Raw genomic sequence first — 20,912 nt, 5'->3', positions numbered from 1 at the left:
TTAAAACCACAATGAGGTATCATCTCACACCAGTCAGAATGGCCAACATAAACAAATCCACAAACAAATGTTGGAGAGGATGCGGAGAAAAGGGAACCCTAGTGCACTGTTGGTGGGAATGCAGACTGGTGAGGCCACTGTGGAAAACAATATGGAATTTCCTCAGAAAACTAAAAATGGAACTGCCCTTTGACCCAGCAATTCCGCTGCTGGGATTATACCCTAAGAACACTGAAACACCAATCCAAAAGAATCTGTGCACCCCAATGTTCATAGCAGCACAATTTACAATAGCCAAATACTGGAAGCAACCGAAGTGCCCATCAGCAAACGAGTGGATCCAAAAACTATGGTATATTTACACAATGGAATTCTACGCAGCAGAGAGAAAGAAGGAGCTTATACCCTTTGCAACAGCATGGATGAAACTGGAGAGCATTATGCTAAGTGAAATAAGCCAGGAAGTGAGGGACAAATACCATATGATCTCACCTTTAACTGGAACATAAGCAATAGAAGGAAAAAGCAAACAAAATATAACCAGAGACATTGAAGTTAAGAACAATGTAACAATAGCAAGGGCGGGGGTGGGGGGTGGGGGCGGGGACAGTAGGTAGAGGGGATTACAGGAACTACTATAAAGGACACATGAACAAATCCAAGGGGGAGGGTGGAGAGGGGGGAGGGAAGTGGGTTCACCTGGGGTGGGGTGAAGGGATGGGGGAAAAGGCATACAACTGTAATTAAATAACAATAAATAAATTAAAAAAAAAAAAAAAAAAAAAAAAAAAAAAAAAAGGGGAGGATGCTTGTGTGTAAATTTACAGATTCTGCTGTAAGACTCTTTAATTTATGCATCCAATGACAGCATTTTTAATTTTTTTCCTTTTATTTTCTTTCCACAAGGTTTGATTCACATACGTCAGATTCCTCGACTTAATAACCTGATTTGTGACGTGTCAGATGTCAAAGACTTAGCTTTTAAATTGAAAAGGAAGTTATTCACCATTGAGGTAAGAGAGAATTTTTGTACTTCAGTTTTGAGGTAAATAGTATCTGTTAATATATGTAATATATATAAATATGTATTTACTTAAGTGACATTCTTCAATGGTTCATGCTAAATGTTTTTAAGGTTTTTTTGTGTGTAACAAAATAATTTTTTAGACTATCCTATTTTTTCTTTTACTTTAATAACATCTTGATAGAGTATAGCAAAAATGATTTTGTTTTAAATGTCTATTAGAAGTAAGCTCCAAACTTACATGATGAGTACCAAGTGCATCTTTTCAAAGCTTTCAAAGGTATATTTAATTAAATGCTAGTGATCTGTGCTTATTTGTGGATGGAATGTGAATGCTACCCACAGTTGTGTATGGCTGGCCAAGAAAAGAGGGTCCTTATCTGCCTTCTACAAGCAGTTCTTTTACTCGTAGTGAAATCACCGTTCCGCTTTCCGTGCCGAATAAAACACAGTACTCTAATTTACACCAGTGCCTTTAAGTAAATTTTCCACAAAACTTATACTGTTTTTGTGACCTTTATGCAAGCAGTAGTGACAGAAAGTGGTAGTACAAAAGATTTATTTCAACTTAATCTTGCTAAAGAGCGAATGAACATAGCACTATTAAGCAATTAGGGTTGATGTATTTATTAACGAAATCAGTGCTCAGAGAGAGATGGCTTTCGGGTGATGTGATAGTTATCAGTATAGTCGGTGCGATTTTTTTTTTTAACAAAGACATAAAACAGCCAAGCAGCCTTGACAAACCATTTTGTTTAATCTCTTTTCAAATGAAAAGCTCTTAAGCAGGCCACTTGTCTTAACTGCTTGAAACCATAAAAAGAGAGAATTGCCACCAATAAATTAGCATATTTTTAACTTCATCACCAAATGATGGTCAATGTGGCTTGGCACCGCTTTGGTGTTTGGGACTTCACCCTTAAGTGACCACTTTGGCCCTTCTTTGACCCTCTGCCCTCTTTAGCTGGCCACTTGATAACGTAACTTAATGGTTCTCTCTCTTTTTCTCTTTCCCGTCACATTTGCAAGTAGCACTAACCTATAAATCATTGTAAGGGCCCTATCCAGTGACAAATTAATGTGCCCTCCTCCTAATTAATGGTCATCAATGTCCTTAATTATCTAATCCTATTGAGAGCAGTTAATAGTTAATCAGGCAGCCAGTTCTTCTAGCAGGTCATCTCTGCAGGAGCGTTAGAAGTTTCTCATCTGGGGCTACTCCCTCCAAAAGCCACTTGAAGCCAAAAGAACTGGAGTGTAGAAATACTGATTCCTGAGCTAATTTGCTTTAGCTCTCAAAAGAAACCATTGAAATGGAACCCAACACTGTAATTGTTCAAACATTATTTTCGTTTTTCTGACAGGTTATTGAGAAATTTACCATGATATATATAGTTATAAAAATAAATGTGAAGTTATAGTTATTGGTGCCATAAAGAGAGCATGCCTTGTCGTTTTCTTTTAAGTTGAATTTATTTTTTTAATGAAAGATGTGAGTTTTTCTTTCCATGTGACACTTTTCTCCTAAGATGAGCATCTCACGACCAGGTCTAAGGTATCATGCCTACCACCATAAAAAGTAAGCAAGGACATTCCTTAGTGAGAAAAGATTATTGCACCTAGAGAAAAAGTAGCAGAATAGTATGAATCATGTTTAGTCATTCTCTCTCTCTCTCTCTCTCTCTCTCTCTCACACATACACGTGCACACCTGCACATGTGCACACCCACTGAATCTTCCTTGGGGATAAGAAGGTAGAAATAAAGGACTTACATGATTTCAGGTGACACCTCTCCTCTAAATAACCTTGGGTTCGAATAGTGATACATTTTACCATTGAAGCTGATGGAGGATTGTTTATTAACCACAAAAGTTTCTGTTCCATTTCCTCTCTTCTCTCCCCACTGTTCTGAACTAAAAGATCCATTATAATTGGTGACCCTGTGGTTTGGAAGCAATATTCGAAAACAAAACACTAGTAGATATTTTTAAGTTAATATTTAATACAATCAAATTCTTTGCCTTTTTTGGCTTATAACCTAATCAGTAGTGTGAGTATATGTATGCACATATATGTATATACGTAAATATATACATGCATACATATAAACTTATTCTACGTAACTTATGCCACAAAATACAATTTGATGATTAGAAAATATAAAGAATTAAATAAACCTAATAAAAGTACATATAGGTATAATTGTAATAGAATAAAATCATGTGATTTGTGTAAGACTAATGCTTAAATACAGCATTGTACATTATAATATACATATTCGTACAGATAGCAAGCCTTCGGTGATATATTCTAGACAACGAAAACAAGACTACTTTTTTTTGTTGGGGGAAAACATTATCTACCAAGTGACAGTATTTTAATACATACAACAAATAACTGTTTTTTTAAAACTTCCCTGATATTTAAAAAAAATAATAAAATGTACACTATACTAGTCTGTAAAATCTGAGGCTATAATATACCAGCCATTGAATCTTCATCTTACTTTTAGAAGGGAAAAGTGGTTTAGCAGGTAAAGCAGAAATAACTTTTCTGATTCCACACAGGTAAGTTTGTTGCGTGTTGGAAATTACTGTCAATCACATGGTCTAAAAAGGCAGCGTGGTCAGGAACAAAGGCCAAAAGAAACAGGCAGACACTCTCATCTCCATTTTTAGGGTACTTTTTCTCTGATTTCTCACATCATTGCCCTTTTTATATGTGCAAATTGAATATTTTTTTTACTAACGGCCATCAGGGGCCTTTAAAAAGTAGAGCAGCTTTACCCAGTAGTCTCTAATTTCTTGGAATGATTTGGAGAAGGCCAAGAATATTTCCTCCTTCTTGGAATGTGTATCGGTATTGTCCAGAATCAGGTGCTGTTTATCCAGAAGTATTTATCTGATCACAGCAAATTTTTCTAATATCTAATATTTATCGACTATCAAGCTCTATAAATTCGTCCCTCTGCAATAACCATAGCAGAATCATATCTACAGTAAAAACACTAAAACCTGGCATACATTCTGGAAAAGTAACAGAGAAAGTTTAAAAAGTTGATTCAATATGACTACAGTTAGAAGAAGTACTTTCCAATTCTCTGAAAATTGATAATCCTTGTAAACTGTAGGTGGTGACTCTCTAGCGTATTGGATTATTTGTAATACACCACTTAATCCTTTACCTTACCACAACCTCCATTCAATCAAAGCAACTGTTTATATGCCAAGCCTTTATTGTGTAACAGGTGCTCTACTGACTTATTTATATTTTCTATACACTGATTAAATATTTTATAAAGATAACTGATTATAACTAACATGTAATAATACACACAATATACATAAAGTATGTCTTTTTCATCTTTGTTGCTATCCCAAAATTAAGAAGAGTCTTACGCTTAGTAGTTATGAAATCGTTGCTGAAATATACGTCATATTGAAAAATTACTGAGTTTTAGTAATAGTTCAAATACAACTGCAGGTATTATGTAAGCTCCACTGGTCAAGTGACCCATAAACACCTGCCATCTCAGGAAACTTCTGTGAGATGTATCGCTTCACTTCCAAGCTGAGCCAACTACTTATACTTGTATTTTTTTCAATTCCTATAATTTTTATAGCTCTAATAGTGGGGTTTCCATTAATCAGTTTTTTATATTAGTAATTGAGATGTAATTATAATACATAAACAAGATTTGCAATGTGGTTGCATTTAATTTTATGATATCACAGGAGCAGCATTTTTTTTGGATTTGGTAGTGTTTTGCTACTTTGATTTTGTATTGTTCATCTTGATCATATCTTAGAATGTTCTGGTAATTGCATTTTCTAATGTAAATGATAATAATGTAGTTACAGTCTCTGTCAAGCAGGGCTCCTGTGTTGGTAGGGGACAGTTTTCCAGATTTAAGATTAAGTGTTTCTGTGTTCACATCAGAAAATGTGGTTACTGAAGAACACTGAAATATACAAAAGACATACACTGTTCACTGCAGATTTTCAGCATAAGGATAAATAATACTTATATTGGCTTTAATCGGTCCAAAAATATTAAAGCTGATGGGGGTAGTTATATTAAAAAACAGTGTATCTATATGGCTCTTGTACACTCAGTGAATATCGAGAGTTCAGTAAATCTAGTTTACTTAAGGTTATCTTGTCATACTTTGCCCATAATTCAGAATATAGGACCTTGGTACCTCTCCAATCACAAAGAACTTTCACTCATAAAATAATAGATCAACCACTATTTATTAAGTAACATAATTTTTGATGTACTTGCTTAATAGATTCATTCTTAAGTATTAAGACCAGAGTGGGTATATCAATATAAATTCAATGTCATCTATATAAATTAGCTTTCTAATAATGCTTCAGTGTACTTGATATGATTCAGTAGAATTATTTGAAATTTTTACATATTAAAAGAGCATGAGCTTCTGCAAACTATAAGAGTGTCCGGTCACTATGATAGTGTTGGACAGTGTGGGGTGTTGCATGATGACCTTGGTCCTAGGTGTCCTTACTTCCCTACATCTTGTCAGCAGCCTTTTCAGTTTTTACATGGCAAGTACAAAGGTGGTTCCTATACTGTCCCTTTAAGGGAAAGGGATAGTTAACTTATTTGTCAATTCACAATTATGTCACTAAAATACAATAATGGAAACATAATTGTCTGGCTGGGGAACATTATTAACTTGTAGCATCAGGGCCCATGTAGCCTAAAATACCTTTTCTGATAACAATGCCCTCCACGAATACTGGTTGGTATTTCAATTCCCAGATGTCACTGCAGTGAGCAAAGGAAAACCCAAGCAGAGTATAGACATCTCTATATGGATGAAATCATTTGTCACAAGTGCATCTAAATTAATATTCTTTAATAATAGAAATGTTATTTTCTATGTGTTATATTTAACATATTACCATTCTCGAGGTTATATTTTAATTCCCAAATGACAGATATACAGAATCTCCAGAAGTGGGTCCAATACTACGCTCTACACATTTCACATGTCGTAGTGAGCCTATCAAAATTGCATACCACCTTAAGGGGAACACAGTTTCAAGACTGTGTCTAATCCTATTTCTTCCCACTTTGGAATCTTAATTAGAAGAGATAAGGAAAAAAAAAACATCATTTAACTAAATTATTGTCTTGAATCTGTAGCAAAAGGTATAATCCGCAATTGGGCCAATTAGTGAACCCCATAGTTAGCTATGCGGCAGCAAACAATTTGATTAGATCTGACACCATCCTAGTTCCCACTGTTGTTTTGCCAGGTATGATGGTCAGACTTCAAAGAGCTTGAGGCATCAGCAGGGCAAGGTTTGGAGGCCAGCTTAGGTCCGGTTGTTAATCTCTCTGCTAAAACCACAGCAGCTCTCACACAAAACCAGCTTACACGACACAATCATGCGGCATTAAAGTTAGGGTTGAGTCATGACAATTTGCCTTTGATTTTTTGATGACTGACCAAAGATGGCTACATGACTAGACACATGCTAAAAGTATGCTGATTAGGTAAGTTCCCAAAATATTTGAAGTATTTCTTTTTAACTTCCTATATAAATGTTGTGAAAACTTATGCCCTTTAACCAAACTTCCAAAGTACTAGTACTGTATCAAGGAGGAAATGAGTATTTCTTACTGGCAGCCTGAATCCCAAACTTTTCATGTAGTACTTCATAAAATTTTGTCTTTACATTAATAATTTTCAAAGGAGAATGTAGAAGGAAATTGTTTCTAAATGGTAAGCTTTGTAAAAATCTATTCAGCACATTAAAAGGGGAAAAACACAGCATTTTTCCTTGAGTCATTTATGTTCACTGACAATTTTTCTGAAATTTCTTTATAATTATTTTTCATTTAAATATTGAGTAAAGTGCCCTTCCAGGATGTGATTGCAGAAGTGTTCTTTTCTCTGTGTTCTGATTTGTTGAAATATTTCAGTAATAGTGACGTTTCCATTCTGAGAAAAGCCCAAGGCTGCTTTAGTATTATTCCGAGTGATGGAAGCTGCCACCTTGCTTACTTTCCCTTCGGCAGCATAAGGCCTGTTTGCTTTTGTGTTCATTTCACGTGCTTCCTGAGAATTCAGCTGGCAGATCATCATCGCTTCATTTGGGAAGGAAGAGAAAATTCACGTTTGGCTATAATCTATCTTAAAGTTTCTGTATGGTCACCTGTAACACCTAAGATATTAAACTTATAATTCGTTACATCAAATGAATCCTATTTTATTCAGGAAATTTAAGGAAAGCATATATTTGAACAGCAAGGTGGTTGCACGAAGCACAAGTCAAATATTTAGAATCTTTCAAAATAGTCTTCAGTCCCGGAGTCTCTCATGAAGACCTTCCAGTACCTATGTGCAGCAGTCTTACCTTTGAGACCAGGATGATACCCATTCATCACCATCTAAGGATGCGAAGAGTGGAAGATCTCTTCTCCTTGTATAATTTTGCAGATATATCCCCGGCCGGTGTGGCTCAGTTGTTTGGAGAGTTGTCCTGTAACCAAAGGGTTGCAGGTTCAATTCCCATTCAGGGCACATATCTAGGTTATGGGGTCATTCCCAGTTAGGGCACTTATGGGAGGCAACTGATCGATGCTTCTCTCTCATATTGATGTTTCTCTCTCTCCCTTCCTCTCTCTTTAAGAGAAGTGAAGAATGCCCTCAAATGGGGATAAATAAAATAAATAAAATTTTGCAGATACAAAGATTTCTATATGTTGTATGGTGTGGCTCCAGGAAAATTATATTGCATAGCCCTGGCCACATAGCTAGTTGTTTAGAACATCGTCTCTGTATGCCAAGGTTGTGGGTTTGATCTCATCAGGGCACATAAAAATATCAACCAATGAATGTGTAAGTGGAAAAACAAATTGATGTTTCTCTTTCTCTCTTTTCCTCTCCCTCTCCCTTCTTCTCTCTCTAAATCAATAAATAAATAAAAAAAATTTAAAAAGAAGAAATTACATTGCAGGGGTCCAAGGATTTTCTTACAGCCTGTGTAGAACTGCTCTAGCAGAATTCACCCGGCTTACATGATATTCCCCGAAACATTTCCTCCCACAGTAAGTTATTGTTCTATCTAAGGAAGATAGAACAATGAAAAAACAAAAGGTGATGACAAATCTTGGTTGTCTCACTCATCTCATCAGCTAGAGGGTAAGAACGTGTATTTTACTACTATATTCTCCAGGGTGCCTAGAAGAGTAACGAATGAATATAGAGCACAAAAAATATGGTATCATATTTGTGATACGTGATCTCACGTATGTGGCTGATGTAGGTAGCCTTGGGGATACTTCTGTACCCAAAACATCCTTAGGTCCTTCCCAGTGTCTCTGCTGTTACCTCATTGATATTGTAACTACCACATACCATTAATATCTACATTTTATGAATGAAGAAACTTAAGGTTCAAAGGGACAAAGCAGCATAACTAACCCAAAATCACAGAGTTGATCACTGAGAGACATGACACTTAAATTCAAAAAGCCTGTTCTCCCTAACCCTGACTACTTACCACACCCTAAGGTGTACTGCCATCTCATTTCCAGTAAATAAGCCAGAAGTCCTCTGCCTGATGGATTAAAAAAAACAAACCACAAAAAATATGTTTGTGTGTATACGAGGTCTGTCCAGAAGGTATCCAGCCCTGTACTGTGAAAGAGACATTTATTGAAGAAGATACAAGAAACATTGTACACAGGACAGTGACGCCTCAGTCCCTTCAAAGTAGGCACCTTGGGACCTAACACAGTTCTTCCAATCACCATCAGCTGCCCTGTCATATTTTCCTGAATCTCATTGACAGTCTGATACCTCTTCCCTTTCAAAGTTGATTTTAGTTTTGGGAAAAGCCAGAAGTCACAGGGCAGCAAATCTGGGCTGTAGGGGGCTGAGTCACCTGGGTGATTGGATGTTTCACCAAAACACTCTGCAGGAGATGTGAGGTAGGAGCAGGTGTGTTGTCATGATGAAGCTGCCAATCACCAGTTACCCTTAGCTGCAGCCTTCTGACTCACCTGAATAATTTCCGCAGAGGAACGTTCAAGCTTAAGGCAAAATTTGATGCACATTCATTGCTCTAATTGCTCAGTCATTTTGAATGTGACAGCCACACAGTACACATGCTCACTTCATGGTGTCTACTGCCCCCACTGACTAGTACAGTGAAGTCATCATTGTTCAAGCATACACATTCCAGTCCACTCTCCTTGGTTGCAAGGTTACGTCAATGTCGTGCAAACTGTTCTCATTATATTAACAATGGCTGGACTTTTCCCAGACAGATGTGTATGTGTGTATGTAAATACATATTTATATATAATATATTGATGCGGACACAGTGTCCGCGGCATTATGGATGAGACAAGACAAATTCACATGGACTACAGAAATCCAGTGGAGGAGAAGGGATGACACAGCCGCTTTCTCAGTGAAACAGGGCCAGCCCTATCCCTTGCCTAGACAAGCTTTTATTGGGTTTAATTTGCATAAGAATACATGGCATGTATATACGTAGAGCTCATCAATCATTGTCAGGCAGAAATGATCGAATAATAGATAACACTCAAAGAACTCTGAGGGCTTATTTTGAGTCAGGGTCAGATAGTTAAGGGGTCATAAAACTTTGGGGACAAACTCATTTCATGCCTGGACCCTTATCATTTAAATTGAGGGTATTAGCAAAGCAGGTTTTACAGGATTTTATGCATTCTTTCTTAGGCCTGTTCGCCCTAGGGAACCTGCCCTTTCCAGCACAGGGCCACACCCACCTCCGGCATTGTTTCAGGCTTAAGTCAGGGAGGGGAAGTAAGGCAGTCAAGAGATTAGGAGACTTCTTGCAGACAGAATGAGGACTCAGACTATGTCAAAGCCAAGGGGTGAGGGGCCATCACCCCCTTTTTCCGTAGTCCCCCAAGACCTTCCCTGAGGGCCCCTTCTTGACCGTGCCTGTCTTAGGTTATCCATCCTTTGAGGAATCTTACCCATCATTGGCTGACCAGTCATCCGCCCGGGGCCAAGCAGGGTGAAGTGAAAGGGGGCAGAGGCAGTGCCCCTGCCAGGGAAGATAAGCTTTGTCTCTTAAGTGGCTTATGGTCCCAAGGTCTTTTTTTTTACTCAGCCTTAGCCATTAGGGGTTACAGTTTCTGAAACCAGGCAGGGCAGTTCCCAACAATATATAAGATTTTGTTTATTTATTTTTAGAGAGAGGGGAAGGGAGGGAGAAAGAGAAGGAGAGAAACATTGATGTGCAAGAGAAACATTGATCAGTTGCCTCCTAGCTCACAACCCTAGCATGTGCTCTGACCAGGAATCGAACCAGCAACCTTTTGGTTTATAGGACAACACCCAACCTTCTGAGCCACACCAGTCAAGGCCATATAAATTATTTCACATTCAAGTTAAAAATTATTTTGTTCTAGCAAGGATTTATACTCTGTTTTAATAACATACATTATAAAATTCAGGTTGGATTAATCAGAGCTTCTCCCTTATATAATATTTTGCTATGTTTTATACATAATATAGATATGACTATGTTAGGGTGGCAAAATTGCTTTTTCCTTATTTTTTACTTCTTTTGGTACATGATAGGTATATTTTAATTTAAAAAATTAATTTCCCAAAAATATAATGCCATTCCTTGAAACACTATCCACTTCTGTAGGATTTCTGGCTTTTTGCTACATCGCTAGGGTAAGTGTTCTATACAAAGCAATAGTTCCCTTGTTCTAATCAACTATTTTGATATGCTTCAAAAGCATCCCAAATTTAATTGCAGTATATTACTATTGTATGCACATAAATTATACATTCAAGTACTTCTGCAAATATTAGTTTATTCATAGATAGTTACTGTTTCTGTATTATTTCTTATAGTTTTCTAAATTATTCTTACATATATCATCTTTAGAGCATCAAACATTGTTTTCTGAGATAATTAAGGTGTATACAACTTATAATGAGTCAACCAAATTCAATTTTTCAAATTTCTAATTTTGCTTCCCCTTTTATCATAACTAGTTCTAATGAAGATTTGATCCATTGGTATTAAAACCCCCATTTTCTCTTACAAAAGTTTTATTTATTGGAAGTTCTTTGAATGCCATCTACAAGCAGTAAATCTTGATTGCAAAATGTTGCCCTCTTTTATTAATATTACCCAAAAAGTTTCTTATAACTTAGTAATAAGGAGAAATTGTGTTCTTTGTTTTAAAAATATGAGATTAGATATAAACTATTAGTTTTCAAAAGGTAGGATTTGGGGATCACAGTAAATAACTAAGAGAACCAGGAGTGTAAGGGAAATGCCTTTATCTACAAAACCAGTAAAGCAGTTCTCTTAGTTCAGCAGAAATTAAAATTTTGTCAAAGTTGTTACTGTCAAAACTCCATGCCACAGTGGACGTTTTGTCGAGTCGCCAGGTCGGGCCCTCTGCACTAGTACAGGGAAGCTCACTGAGCTGCTTTGTCAGGTGCTGTCAGGTCAGCCCACCGCTGATGGAGAGAATCACACTAAACCATTTCAGCATGAGCCTTCCAGAAATAAGATACTCAGTACGAATGGTTAATGAAATTGAATATTAGGTTTCAGGTTTTTGTAAGACTGTCAAAATATATTGCACTCATTCACAAATTTCTGAGTTAATCGCTTGAAATATCTGACCCTATATTTTATTAAAAATCTGTTTTAAATATTACTTTATATTAGCAACACTTGAAAGTAGTTGGGTATGTTTTGTTAGGTAAATGAATCTTCACCAAACATTTCCAAGTGAAGTTCCAATTGTGTAGTTGTATAGTAAAAAGAGAGAAGAAGTATCTTTTACTAAAATTAAAATGTTCTGTTCTAAGGAAGCTTATTTCAAGCGTGAAACAACACTTTTTGTTTCCAAAGGCTATTATTAAGAACAAAGTTGTATTTTATTAAAGAATTTAATGACATTTTTATGCATCTCATAAATACTTCTTGTATGATTAGAAAAACAGTTTATTTTTCTGATCAATATTTAAAAGGTATTATTATAGTGTAGGCTTAGTGAAAGGCCTCAAACTTTTTATTTATACATTTTGATGGATGGGGGAGCTGTTGCCATTTCTGTCCAATAACCTAAGAAATATTTTACCAACTTACACTGTAGCTATGGTGTAGCATTGAAAAACCTTGTAACAAAAAGCCTCTTGGTGCAATTAAAGGTCACTTGTACATATTGTAATAGGCTACTCATTTACAAGATCTTTGTTAAGGGTCAGTGCTATAGCATGAAATGGATTGCCCTTATTGAGCCTATAAATAAATGGGTCAACTTACGTGATATTCAGTGGGCAAAGAAAAAGGCTAACATAATACTAGTTTATTAATAATTTTACAAACAACTTACTAAAACGTTGAGCAAAACCAAATGCACTGGCACTGTATTCTTGACATAAATAATAATAGAAAATCATTAGAATATATAACTACAGTTTTTAAGGAGAACTGCTTACATGTACACATTTTTGTCTGTTTATATAGATGCAGATAACAGAAAAATACAGCACAGTGCTTGTATTCAAATGTCTTTTGCCACAAAACTAGCATGCTTCAAAATGACTAGGATGTATACAGTCCATTTTTCTGTATTAAAGTTCAAAACCTGTAGGGATAGGTATGAAAATGGACTCAAACTAGATAGTAATTTATTTTAATTATCTTTCATAGCCTTTCCAAGAGATAATAAGAACCAATCTTGATTCCTGGGCTTGAAGTACCTACACTTTCTAATCCCCTTTAACCCAGTAATTGCTTGTTAATGTGTCTCATCTTCTCTGGCCAGTAGAGCCAATTTTATTGCCTGTATGTTTTTCTGGCTTTAAACAGGAAAATATTGTAAAAGTTTTGTGAGACAGACTTATGACTTAGGGATGAATACACTTACGTATAGTGGGGTTTGAATACAACATTTTGGATATTCCACAGCTCAGCTTTATATATATATATATATACCTTAGCAGTAAAGCAACTAATCTCTACGTGTAATGGAATCTAGACCTATCATTACTGAAGGATCATCCCTTCCACTGGGCTCTTTGTGCCCAGGGAGCTGACCAATCCCAACCTAGTTCTTTCATTCGGCTTCTTGAGAATTTCCTCCTGGGAGACCATTCTAGTTCAGATAGAAATTTAGGGCAATTTTGTTCAGAAGAAAAGTTTTACAGTGCGTAATTTATAACAATGCATTTCTTCACGTGTGCTATTGGCTTAGTGTGCAATTCAGTCGAGAAACAGAAAGAGTACACGTGAAGATATTTTGGAAGTGTGATCTACTCTTCATGGGACCATGTTGGCCATTTCTTTGCTTTAGCATTCAATTATTATAACATTCCCATCATTTTATTGGAAAAGTTCTTATGCTTTGGTTGGTATAAAATTAGATAAGTAGTAGAAAGCATTATTAAATTAACTAGGCCCTTGACGCTTTAAAAGATGAGGTTAGCAAAGCCTGTGGGCCAGATCCAGTTCGACTGTTTTTTTTAAATAAACTTTTATTGCAACACAGGCAGGTCTGTTGATATTAATGCATTACCTGTGGCTGCTTTCACTCTACATCACTAAGTTGGGATCTTACGGCACGCAAGACCAAAATATCTACTATCTGGCCATTTACAGAGAAATTTGCTATGAAGAACTACTTTAGAAGGCTATATACTTTAAAGAAAATTTACTGAGACAATTTTCAATTAGGGGAAAAAGCTTAATATTAACCTTTACTTAAGTAATAATAAATTCATATAACCATTTTATGTGTAATTTGTACTTTGAGAATTAATGCAGGTGTGACTGTTGACAAAATACCTAGGTTTCTTAGAAGATTAAAATCAGGAAAGAGTTTAAAGTGCTTCAAAACCAACTTATTTTTGTGTGCACCCAGCTTTTCTGTAATTATGTGGAACCCACTTCCTTAGAGGTATCCCACTTCAGTCCCTACTAAGTCCAGTGCTAGAAAATTCTTTCAGATGCTAACTCGATGTCCCACCTCCTAGTACTAAATTTACCTTCTGAAGCCACACAAAAATTGCTATTTTCTATATAATATCACTGGTTTGTAATAAATACCTAATATACGAGAAGCAGTTATAATTTATATATATATGTATTTATATTCTTGGTGTTCCTTGGATTTATATTTCTTTTATAAAACACTATAAATTAAATTGAACATTTAATTATTGTACATTTATTTAAAATCTTAAGCATAAAGCTCATATAATTTTTACAACAGCCTATAAAGGAATCTTTATACTTTAAAAAAACTAAAATATCAATTAGAAATATTAAATTAATAGTCTTGATTTCTGAAGTGAAAATGCTTTATAAATTATAGGTTCATACAATTTAAATATTAAAATGTAGTACTTTCATTTGTAGCATGTTTGATTTTACAAATAAGCTTCAGATGATTAAAAGTGATAAAATAAACATTAAATTGATTTTTCAAGTTTATTATAATCTATTGAAGATTATTTTACTGTACAGCAGGTTAAATTGTCACATTAAACTTTTCATAATTGAATGAGAATCATAAGGATATTTTTCTAGCAAATATTGACTTTATCAACAGAATCATGCTATAAAAGATCAGCTATTTATTATCCACAGTACCTAGCATGTATAATTGGTAGTCAGATGAAAATAGTAAGTTTAACTGGGCACTATAATTCAAGAAGTCTTGTTATTTTTCATTTTATTTTTAAAAACCATAGAAATTTCTTAAGAAAATAAGATCATATGGAATCTTAAAATGTAAATATGTTTTAAAGGACACATGGACAAAATCAAGGGGGAGGGTGGAGGTGGGGGAGGGAGGTGGGTTTATCTGGGGTGGGGTGGAGGGATGAGGAGAAAAGGCATACAACTGTAATTGAATAACAATAAAAAATTTTTTTAAAAAGTAGAAAAAAATGTAAATATGTTTTAAAAGCAATTTGGGGGCTGGTAAGATAATTTTTAAGCCATGAGATTGTTGAATTGGAATCTATTAGCATTTTAGTTAGGAAATTTAAACATGAGGACAGTTTTACTCAAAATTGCTTTTATTTAAGTTAATGCCTATTATTATTTTTAAATAATTATATAAATATTTGTGTCCATAGCATTTGAAAATTGTTTTAAAATTAGATGAAACAAAACTTTTTTCCAAAGGTGTTTATAATGTAAAGTAGAAAAGATTGCATGAAACCTCACCAAAAGGACTCAACTTGGTGTTTTCAGCCTAATAAAAATGTTGTAAAAATACTTGTAAGCTTGAAAATCACACTAGCTATTCTTGTTTCAGATTCTGTTTAATATATTGTTCCGTATGATTTTATAATAAACAGATTACTCCTTGAACAGGAATTAAGAATAAAGCTGCCAGGAAGGGGTTTTGTTGTCAGAGTAGTTCCCGCCTCATGTTTTGTAAGAGATTTCATGGTCCCATTGTAAAGAGTAGATGATTTAAAACGTGTTCCCAAGATAAACTTTCCCATTGTCATTAATGAGGATGAATAATACTGAGTGACAAGTGCATTAGGAATGACACAGAAAGAGCTGTTAGATTTGTCAGAGTGTATCACTTCAGGCAGTGACACTTCAGGACATTCTTTATGCGGATATTGGGGGTGGGGGGTCTGATTTAAAGATACCAGAGCTTGGGTTTGCTTATAGAATAGTATATTTTACTACTTGTAAGTATATTTTTCCAGTGTTAAGAAAATATTTGGCAGGTTTTTTAGGTTTTCTTTCACATTTTAACTTTATTCTCTTATTATATTCTTATTTCTTCCTAAGAAAATTATCACACTATACCATTTACCATTGAAATGTTAAAATATTTATTTAAAAACACTGATTTTTTAAGTCTTATTTTTTGGAATAGCCAACCGAAGCAAAGATATTTACAATTACATAAATTTTTTAAAAACATTTTGCTGTCTTATTCCAATGTATGAGGGAACTCATGCATTACCTTGAGCATAAATATTTTGAAATAAGATAATGCATGTAATTTATATTGTCTTTGTAAAAATATATTACTTTACAGAAATATATTTTAAATATTAATCTAGGAACAATTAATAATGAATGACTTTCCTGGTATTTAAAGTATTTCCAAACTGTAGTATGCCTCTCAATTTCAGTTTCAAATATGCAATTGGTCACTTTTACGCCTTGGTTCATCTTTCATGCTGCCAACCAAATTTGGTCTCCGTATCCCTGTTTGACACTAATAACGACTGAGTCTGTGTGCATTTGAGTTCAAGATTTCCCAAGCGGCAGTTTGGAGCTAAGATAAACTATCTATCATGATTGCATACCACTAATCTGTCTCACCCAAACCACCCTATGACTGAAATTGTATTTGACAGTTCACCTCTTCTTGATGAGCCTAAGGTGAACATAGCTACAGACCATCCCTGGGAGGACGTGGCAACTACTCCATATGCTAGGGAGGCCCCTTTTATTTGTGAAACAAGAGGAACTGCGCCTGTGGTAGAAGGGGAGACTGTTGCTCACTCGCATGTGTGCGCGCTCGTGCCAGCGCGCACGCTCTCTCTCTCTCTCTCTCTCTCTCTCTCTCTCTCTCTCTCTCTCTCAATCTCTGTCTCTCTGTCTCTCTGTCTCTCTCTCTCCCCCTCCCCCTCTTCCCTTCTTCCCTCCCTCCCTCTCTGTCATTACAAGTTCTGCCTAAAGTTTCACTGTGTTTAAAAAATCATAGTCATTTTTAAAAAATACTTATGCTTTCTAAACTAGTTTCTTATTCATACCATAATTGTCAAATATCAAAGCTTTCTCAGTATTTTGACTCTTATCAGAATTTACCAGTTCTTGAAATATCTCAGTAAATTTTTATACTACAAAAGTGTTTCTAAGAGTTTAATTCTCATTTTAACTTAAAAATATTTTCAAAATAAGTTTCAAATTCTTTATTTAAAAATTATTTTTAAAAGATTTGAAGAGAACGATAAACTAAACAGTATAGCAGGAAATATTTTAATTGTTTAACAAAAATTCCTAATGTAAACTTAATAGTCATTTTTACTATTGCTATGCAGAATCTAGAGAAAAATGATTAAGAAAATAAAATTGTTAACTGCCTTATATCCTTTTTTGTAAAAATATCTTTCTGGGGGGATCAGAAATTATTGAACATTTTGAGATGATGGACAAAGAGATGTTAACAGATTTATTGTTAATGCCCTGGAAAAAAGAAATCTGAAGGAATTTTCAAGAATGTATATGGAGGGTTTAATGTAAGGCTACTTGTACTAACCGACATGGAGAACCAAGTGAACAACAGATTTCATTTGGAAAAGGAAAGATTGGGGTTAATTTAAACGAAGCACTTTCGATATTAAAATGGTTTTTCAAAGACCACATATAGAAATTTGTTATAAAATGTACCCTGTTATAATCCATCCTGGAATGTTGAGTTGTAATTCCATCAAAAGATGTTCAGATGAAAAACTTTGCTTGTGTTGTTCTGTTGGTTCATCACAAAAGCACTTAGTGAGTTTTACTCCTCATTGTCCACTAAAATTTATTATTCCCTGGAAATATTCCTTTTAGTAAGGGCAGTATTTTTCTATAACCTTCTTAATCAGCAATATAATTGCTAATGCATTCTGCACAAAGCTTTTCTAAGGTACCTAATGTCTTTTTTGTAAACTTATATAAATTAACTTCCTAGAATTACAGAGATAATTATTTAGTCAGTATAATGAATAAAACACTCATTTTTTGAGGCAGTGTAAATTATTTTTAAATGAACTTAATTTGCTTCAACTTTTATTATTTTCTACAGTATTTTTATTTCAGCTACTATAATGCTTACTCATGAGCCACTTAAAATTTCAATAACATCACCTAAAATAAATATTCTGGGAAAAAAAGTCAAAATAAACTATTTATATATTTCCACATTTTAATTTTAACTCTGTAATTTCTGCAATGACCTGCATAACATACTTTGGTGACACGTATTTCTGAAGCAATGGAAGTACTATCAAAGTAAATTAATAAACTGCCTAAGTATATTCTTTATTCTGAAAGCAGTTAAATGAAAAAAAACTAACTTATACATTGATGCCAGTGATACACAGCCTTAATTTTGTGCTTAAATTTTAACTTAGGCAGTAAAATCTGTGATCCATTAATCTTACCATACCCAGTGAACTCCTCCCATCTAATTATATGATCACTGAATGTACTTTTTTATTATATGATGCATCTGCATATTTTTTAAATAGAATTGTTCCCATTTTTCCCAAAAGCATCTATTTTCTAATCAGAAGAGTTGATATTATGTTGTTTTACAGTAAATATTCAAAAATTTAAAAATGGTAATTATTGAACAGTTATGATCTAAAAAAGTAATTGCTTCATTTGGAAAGCAGACTTTGTTTATTTTAAATTTAGAAAACCGCAGAATTAAAAGATGTTTTGTGTAATACTTAAATAATTATGTTTTTTGTTTTGGGTGTTAATGTAACCTTTTCAGTACTTTTTAAAATACGCTTATATGTCTAAGCATGGTATACCCTGAATCCTATTAAAAATGTGACAAGAAAACACAGTAAAATGGCAACGCCTTTTAGTAAGTAAATTATATAAACTTATGCTGGGAAATGCCTTAGTACCATCACATAAGGCAAAATTTTTGTGCTCTTTAGATAATTTTTAATAAAGTGATTGGCATAACTCATTACTTGTTTGTATCAAGAAAAAACAATACTTTCCCACTAAAATAATTCCCTCATGCTTGCTTTTGAAATTGGGATGAAATTTCCTTTGGTGCCATGTGGAGCGGGGGGTAAGAGTCTCACAGAGAAAAATATAAGAAATCCTGTCATTTTTAGTAACTTCACCTATGATGAAACCATTTGTTATTTCAATATAATGTACATATTCGGTCAATTAAAGTTTCAAAGACTAGTTATGTGAAAGAAAGATTAACCATAGATTTTTATTATTTCATTCAATAACTATTTATGAAGGTATTTTCTGGTGAACTTTTAATGTAATCTGGTGCTTTTTTCCAAAATACATGTCCTTAAGATCTGGCCTCTGGCTGCATCTCCAGTCTCATGCAGACCCTGTCATGTCCCAGTCTGTCACTTCCAGGTCTTCTATAAATGCCAAAAATACCCTCCACTCTCCTGGAAGAAGTATTCTCGGCAGGTCAATCATATTTTTTCTTTAGTTCTCAATGTGGATGTCACTTTCTCTAAAATTTCTTTCCTCACTTTTCAAGACCAGGTTAGGTTGCCTACCTCTGCACTCCCAGCGTACCTCGTAAATTATCTGTTACAGCGCTTGTAGCGCTATTTTAATTTCCTGTTTCCTTGCTGTCGCTCTCTTTACCCTGCTGTAAGCTGGGGGCAGAAACTGTCATGTTCTCATTCACTGACGCATCCACAGAACTTAACACAGGATGCGGCTTATAGTTGTGACTATATGAAAATTTATTCTTGTATTTTTATTAATTATTATATTATTTATCTGTGTTATAAGTATAAACCTACTTTTTCCCACCCCTGTACAGTAGGTGTTCAGAAAATATCTGTTGAATGAAAAACTGATAATATGTGGAACTTGGTGAAATATCTGACATCTTTTTTTTGGCTTAAGAACACTTCACATGAGATCTACTCTCTCTCTTAACAAAATTTCAGGCGGGTCACACGTTATTGTTGACTACAGGTACACGGTGGTAACCTGTCTGCCTATTTAATTAGCTCCTCATGTGGGTCTCAGTTTTCACTATTACTCAATTCTCAAAGCCCAGTCAGGGCACCCCTTTCCCTGCTGCAGTAGCCACACCAAGCTGTTTACATTTGCCCTAATTACTAAACTGGTTCTTGTCTTTAAGGCTGGAATAGCTCCCCATATCAACTTGGAAATTTTTAAAAAAAAAGAAAGAAAGAAACTTTAATACCTAACTCAATTTTTTTTTTCTTGGCGAAAATTTTGCTAGCTCCTTCTCCACTCCGCTCACCCTTTCCTGCTGATATATTGACTTCTGTCTAAATCTTCAGCATCCGTAAAACTCACCTTTTTAATCAGAAAGTCTATTACGCATTACAACTTTACTAAATAATAGAAATTTAAGTGTATTTTTTTACTAGTCTATATTATCTTTCACCTCTAGACACGTGGTAGAGATTCAGTGTGGAGAGCTATCAGGATCATTAATTAAAGGCAAACCAACTGAGCATTTTAAAATGTACCCTTGAAATAGAGGGGAGGTGCCAGGTTGATAATATCTTGATAACATCGGATAGCAATATCCCATGGGCTTACATATTCATTGTTCCTAGTCAATTGACATTTATATCTATTATCACTTCAGTGAAACATGATTAATTATTTTATGATAATTTGAATCATTGTTTAAAATTCAGTTTAGAAGTGTGGTGTCCTGGCCATCTTCCGCTACCATTGCTTTAGAGGGTTTGAAGCTGCTCTGCTATTTAGGGAAGATGATGTCTTCTTCCAATTCTTATGTAATAAGCCTCATTGTTTTCCAAATAGGAGACCCCTTCCCACTCTTTCTAAGTAATAATTTTATGCTGCAGGCATCAAAGATGAGGACAAAAATGTCATATTGTGAATCTGTCTCCATGACATTCCACAATAATACAAAGTAAAAAATTAAAGCCAAAGAGCCTTTTGCTTTTTCCATGGTGTCAAAAATCATGTTTCTCAGGTTTTTTTCCTCTAAATTGGGCTTTAAAATAACCATTTTTATATAATTTTGAAAGTTGTAATTATGTCTTGAAATTTTTATTCATAAAATATTTCCTCAAGTCACTCTTTTTCATAAGGTTGTTTTTTCCCTAAGAAA

General features: G+C 34.6%; 1 protein-coding gene across 2 annotated transcripts in view; it reads left to right on the top strand.

Moving 5' to 3' along the window:
• Nucleotides 1-20,912, top strand: part of ELP4 (elongator acetyltransferase complex subunit 4) — a 200,721-nt gene that overhangs the window by 94,611 nt on the left and 85,198 nt on the right. For both annotated transcript variants that reach the window (XM_045194051.3, XM_024559012.4), the window contains one exon: nt 907-1,013. In XM_045194051.3, coding sequence (XP_045049986.2) covers nt 907-1,013 — 107 coding nt within the window. The remainder of the gene's footprint in view (nt 1-906; nt 1,014-20,912) is intronic.

This window comes from Desmodus rotundus, chromosome 5, assembly GCF_022682495.2.
Source record: "Desmodus rotundus isolate HL8 chromosome 5, HLdesRot8A.1, whole genome shotgun sequence".
NCBI classification, from domain to species: domain Eukaryota; kingdom Metazoa; phylum Chordata; class Mammalia; order Chiroptera; family Phyllostomidae; genus Desmodus; species Desmodus rotundus.
The sequence above is the reverse complement of the archived record's forward strand: the minus strand, read 5'-3'. Positions and strand labels throughout refer to the sequence as shown.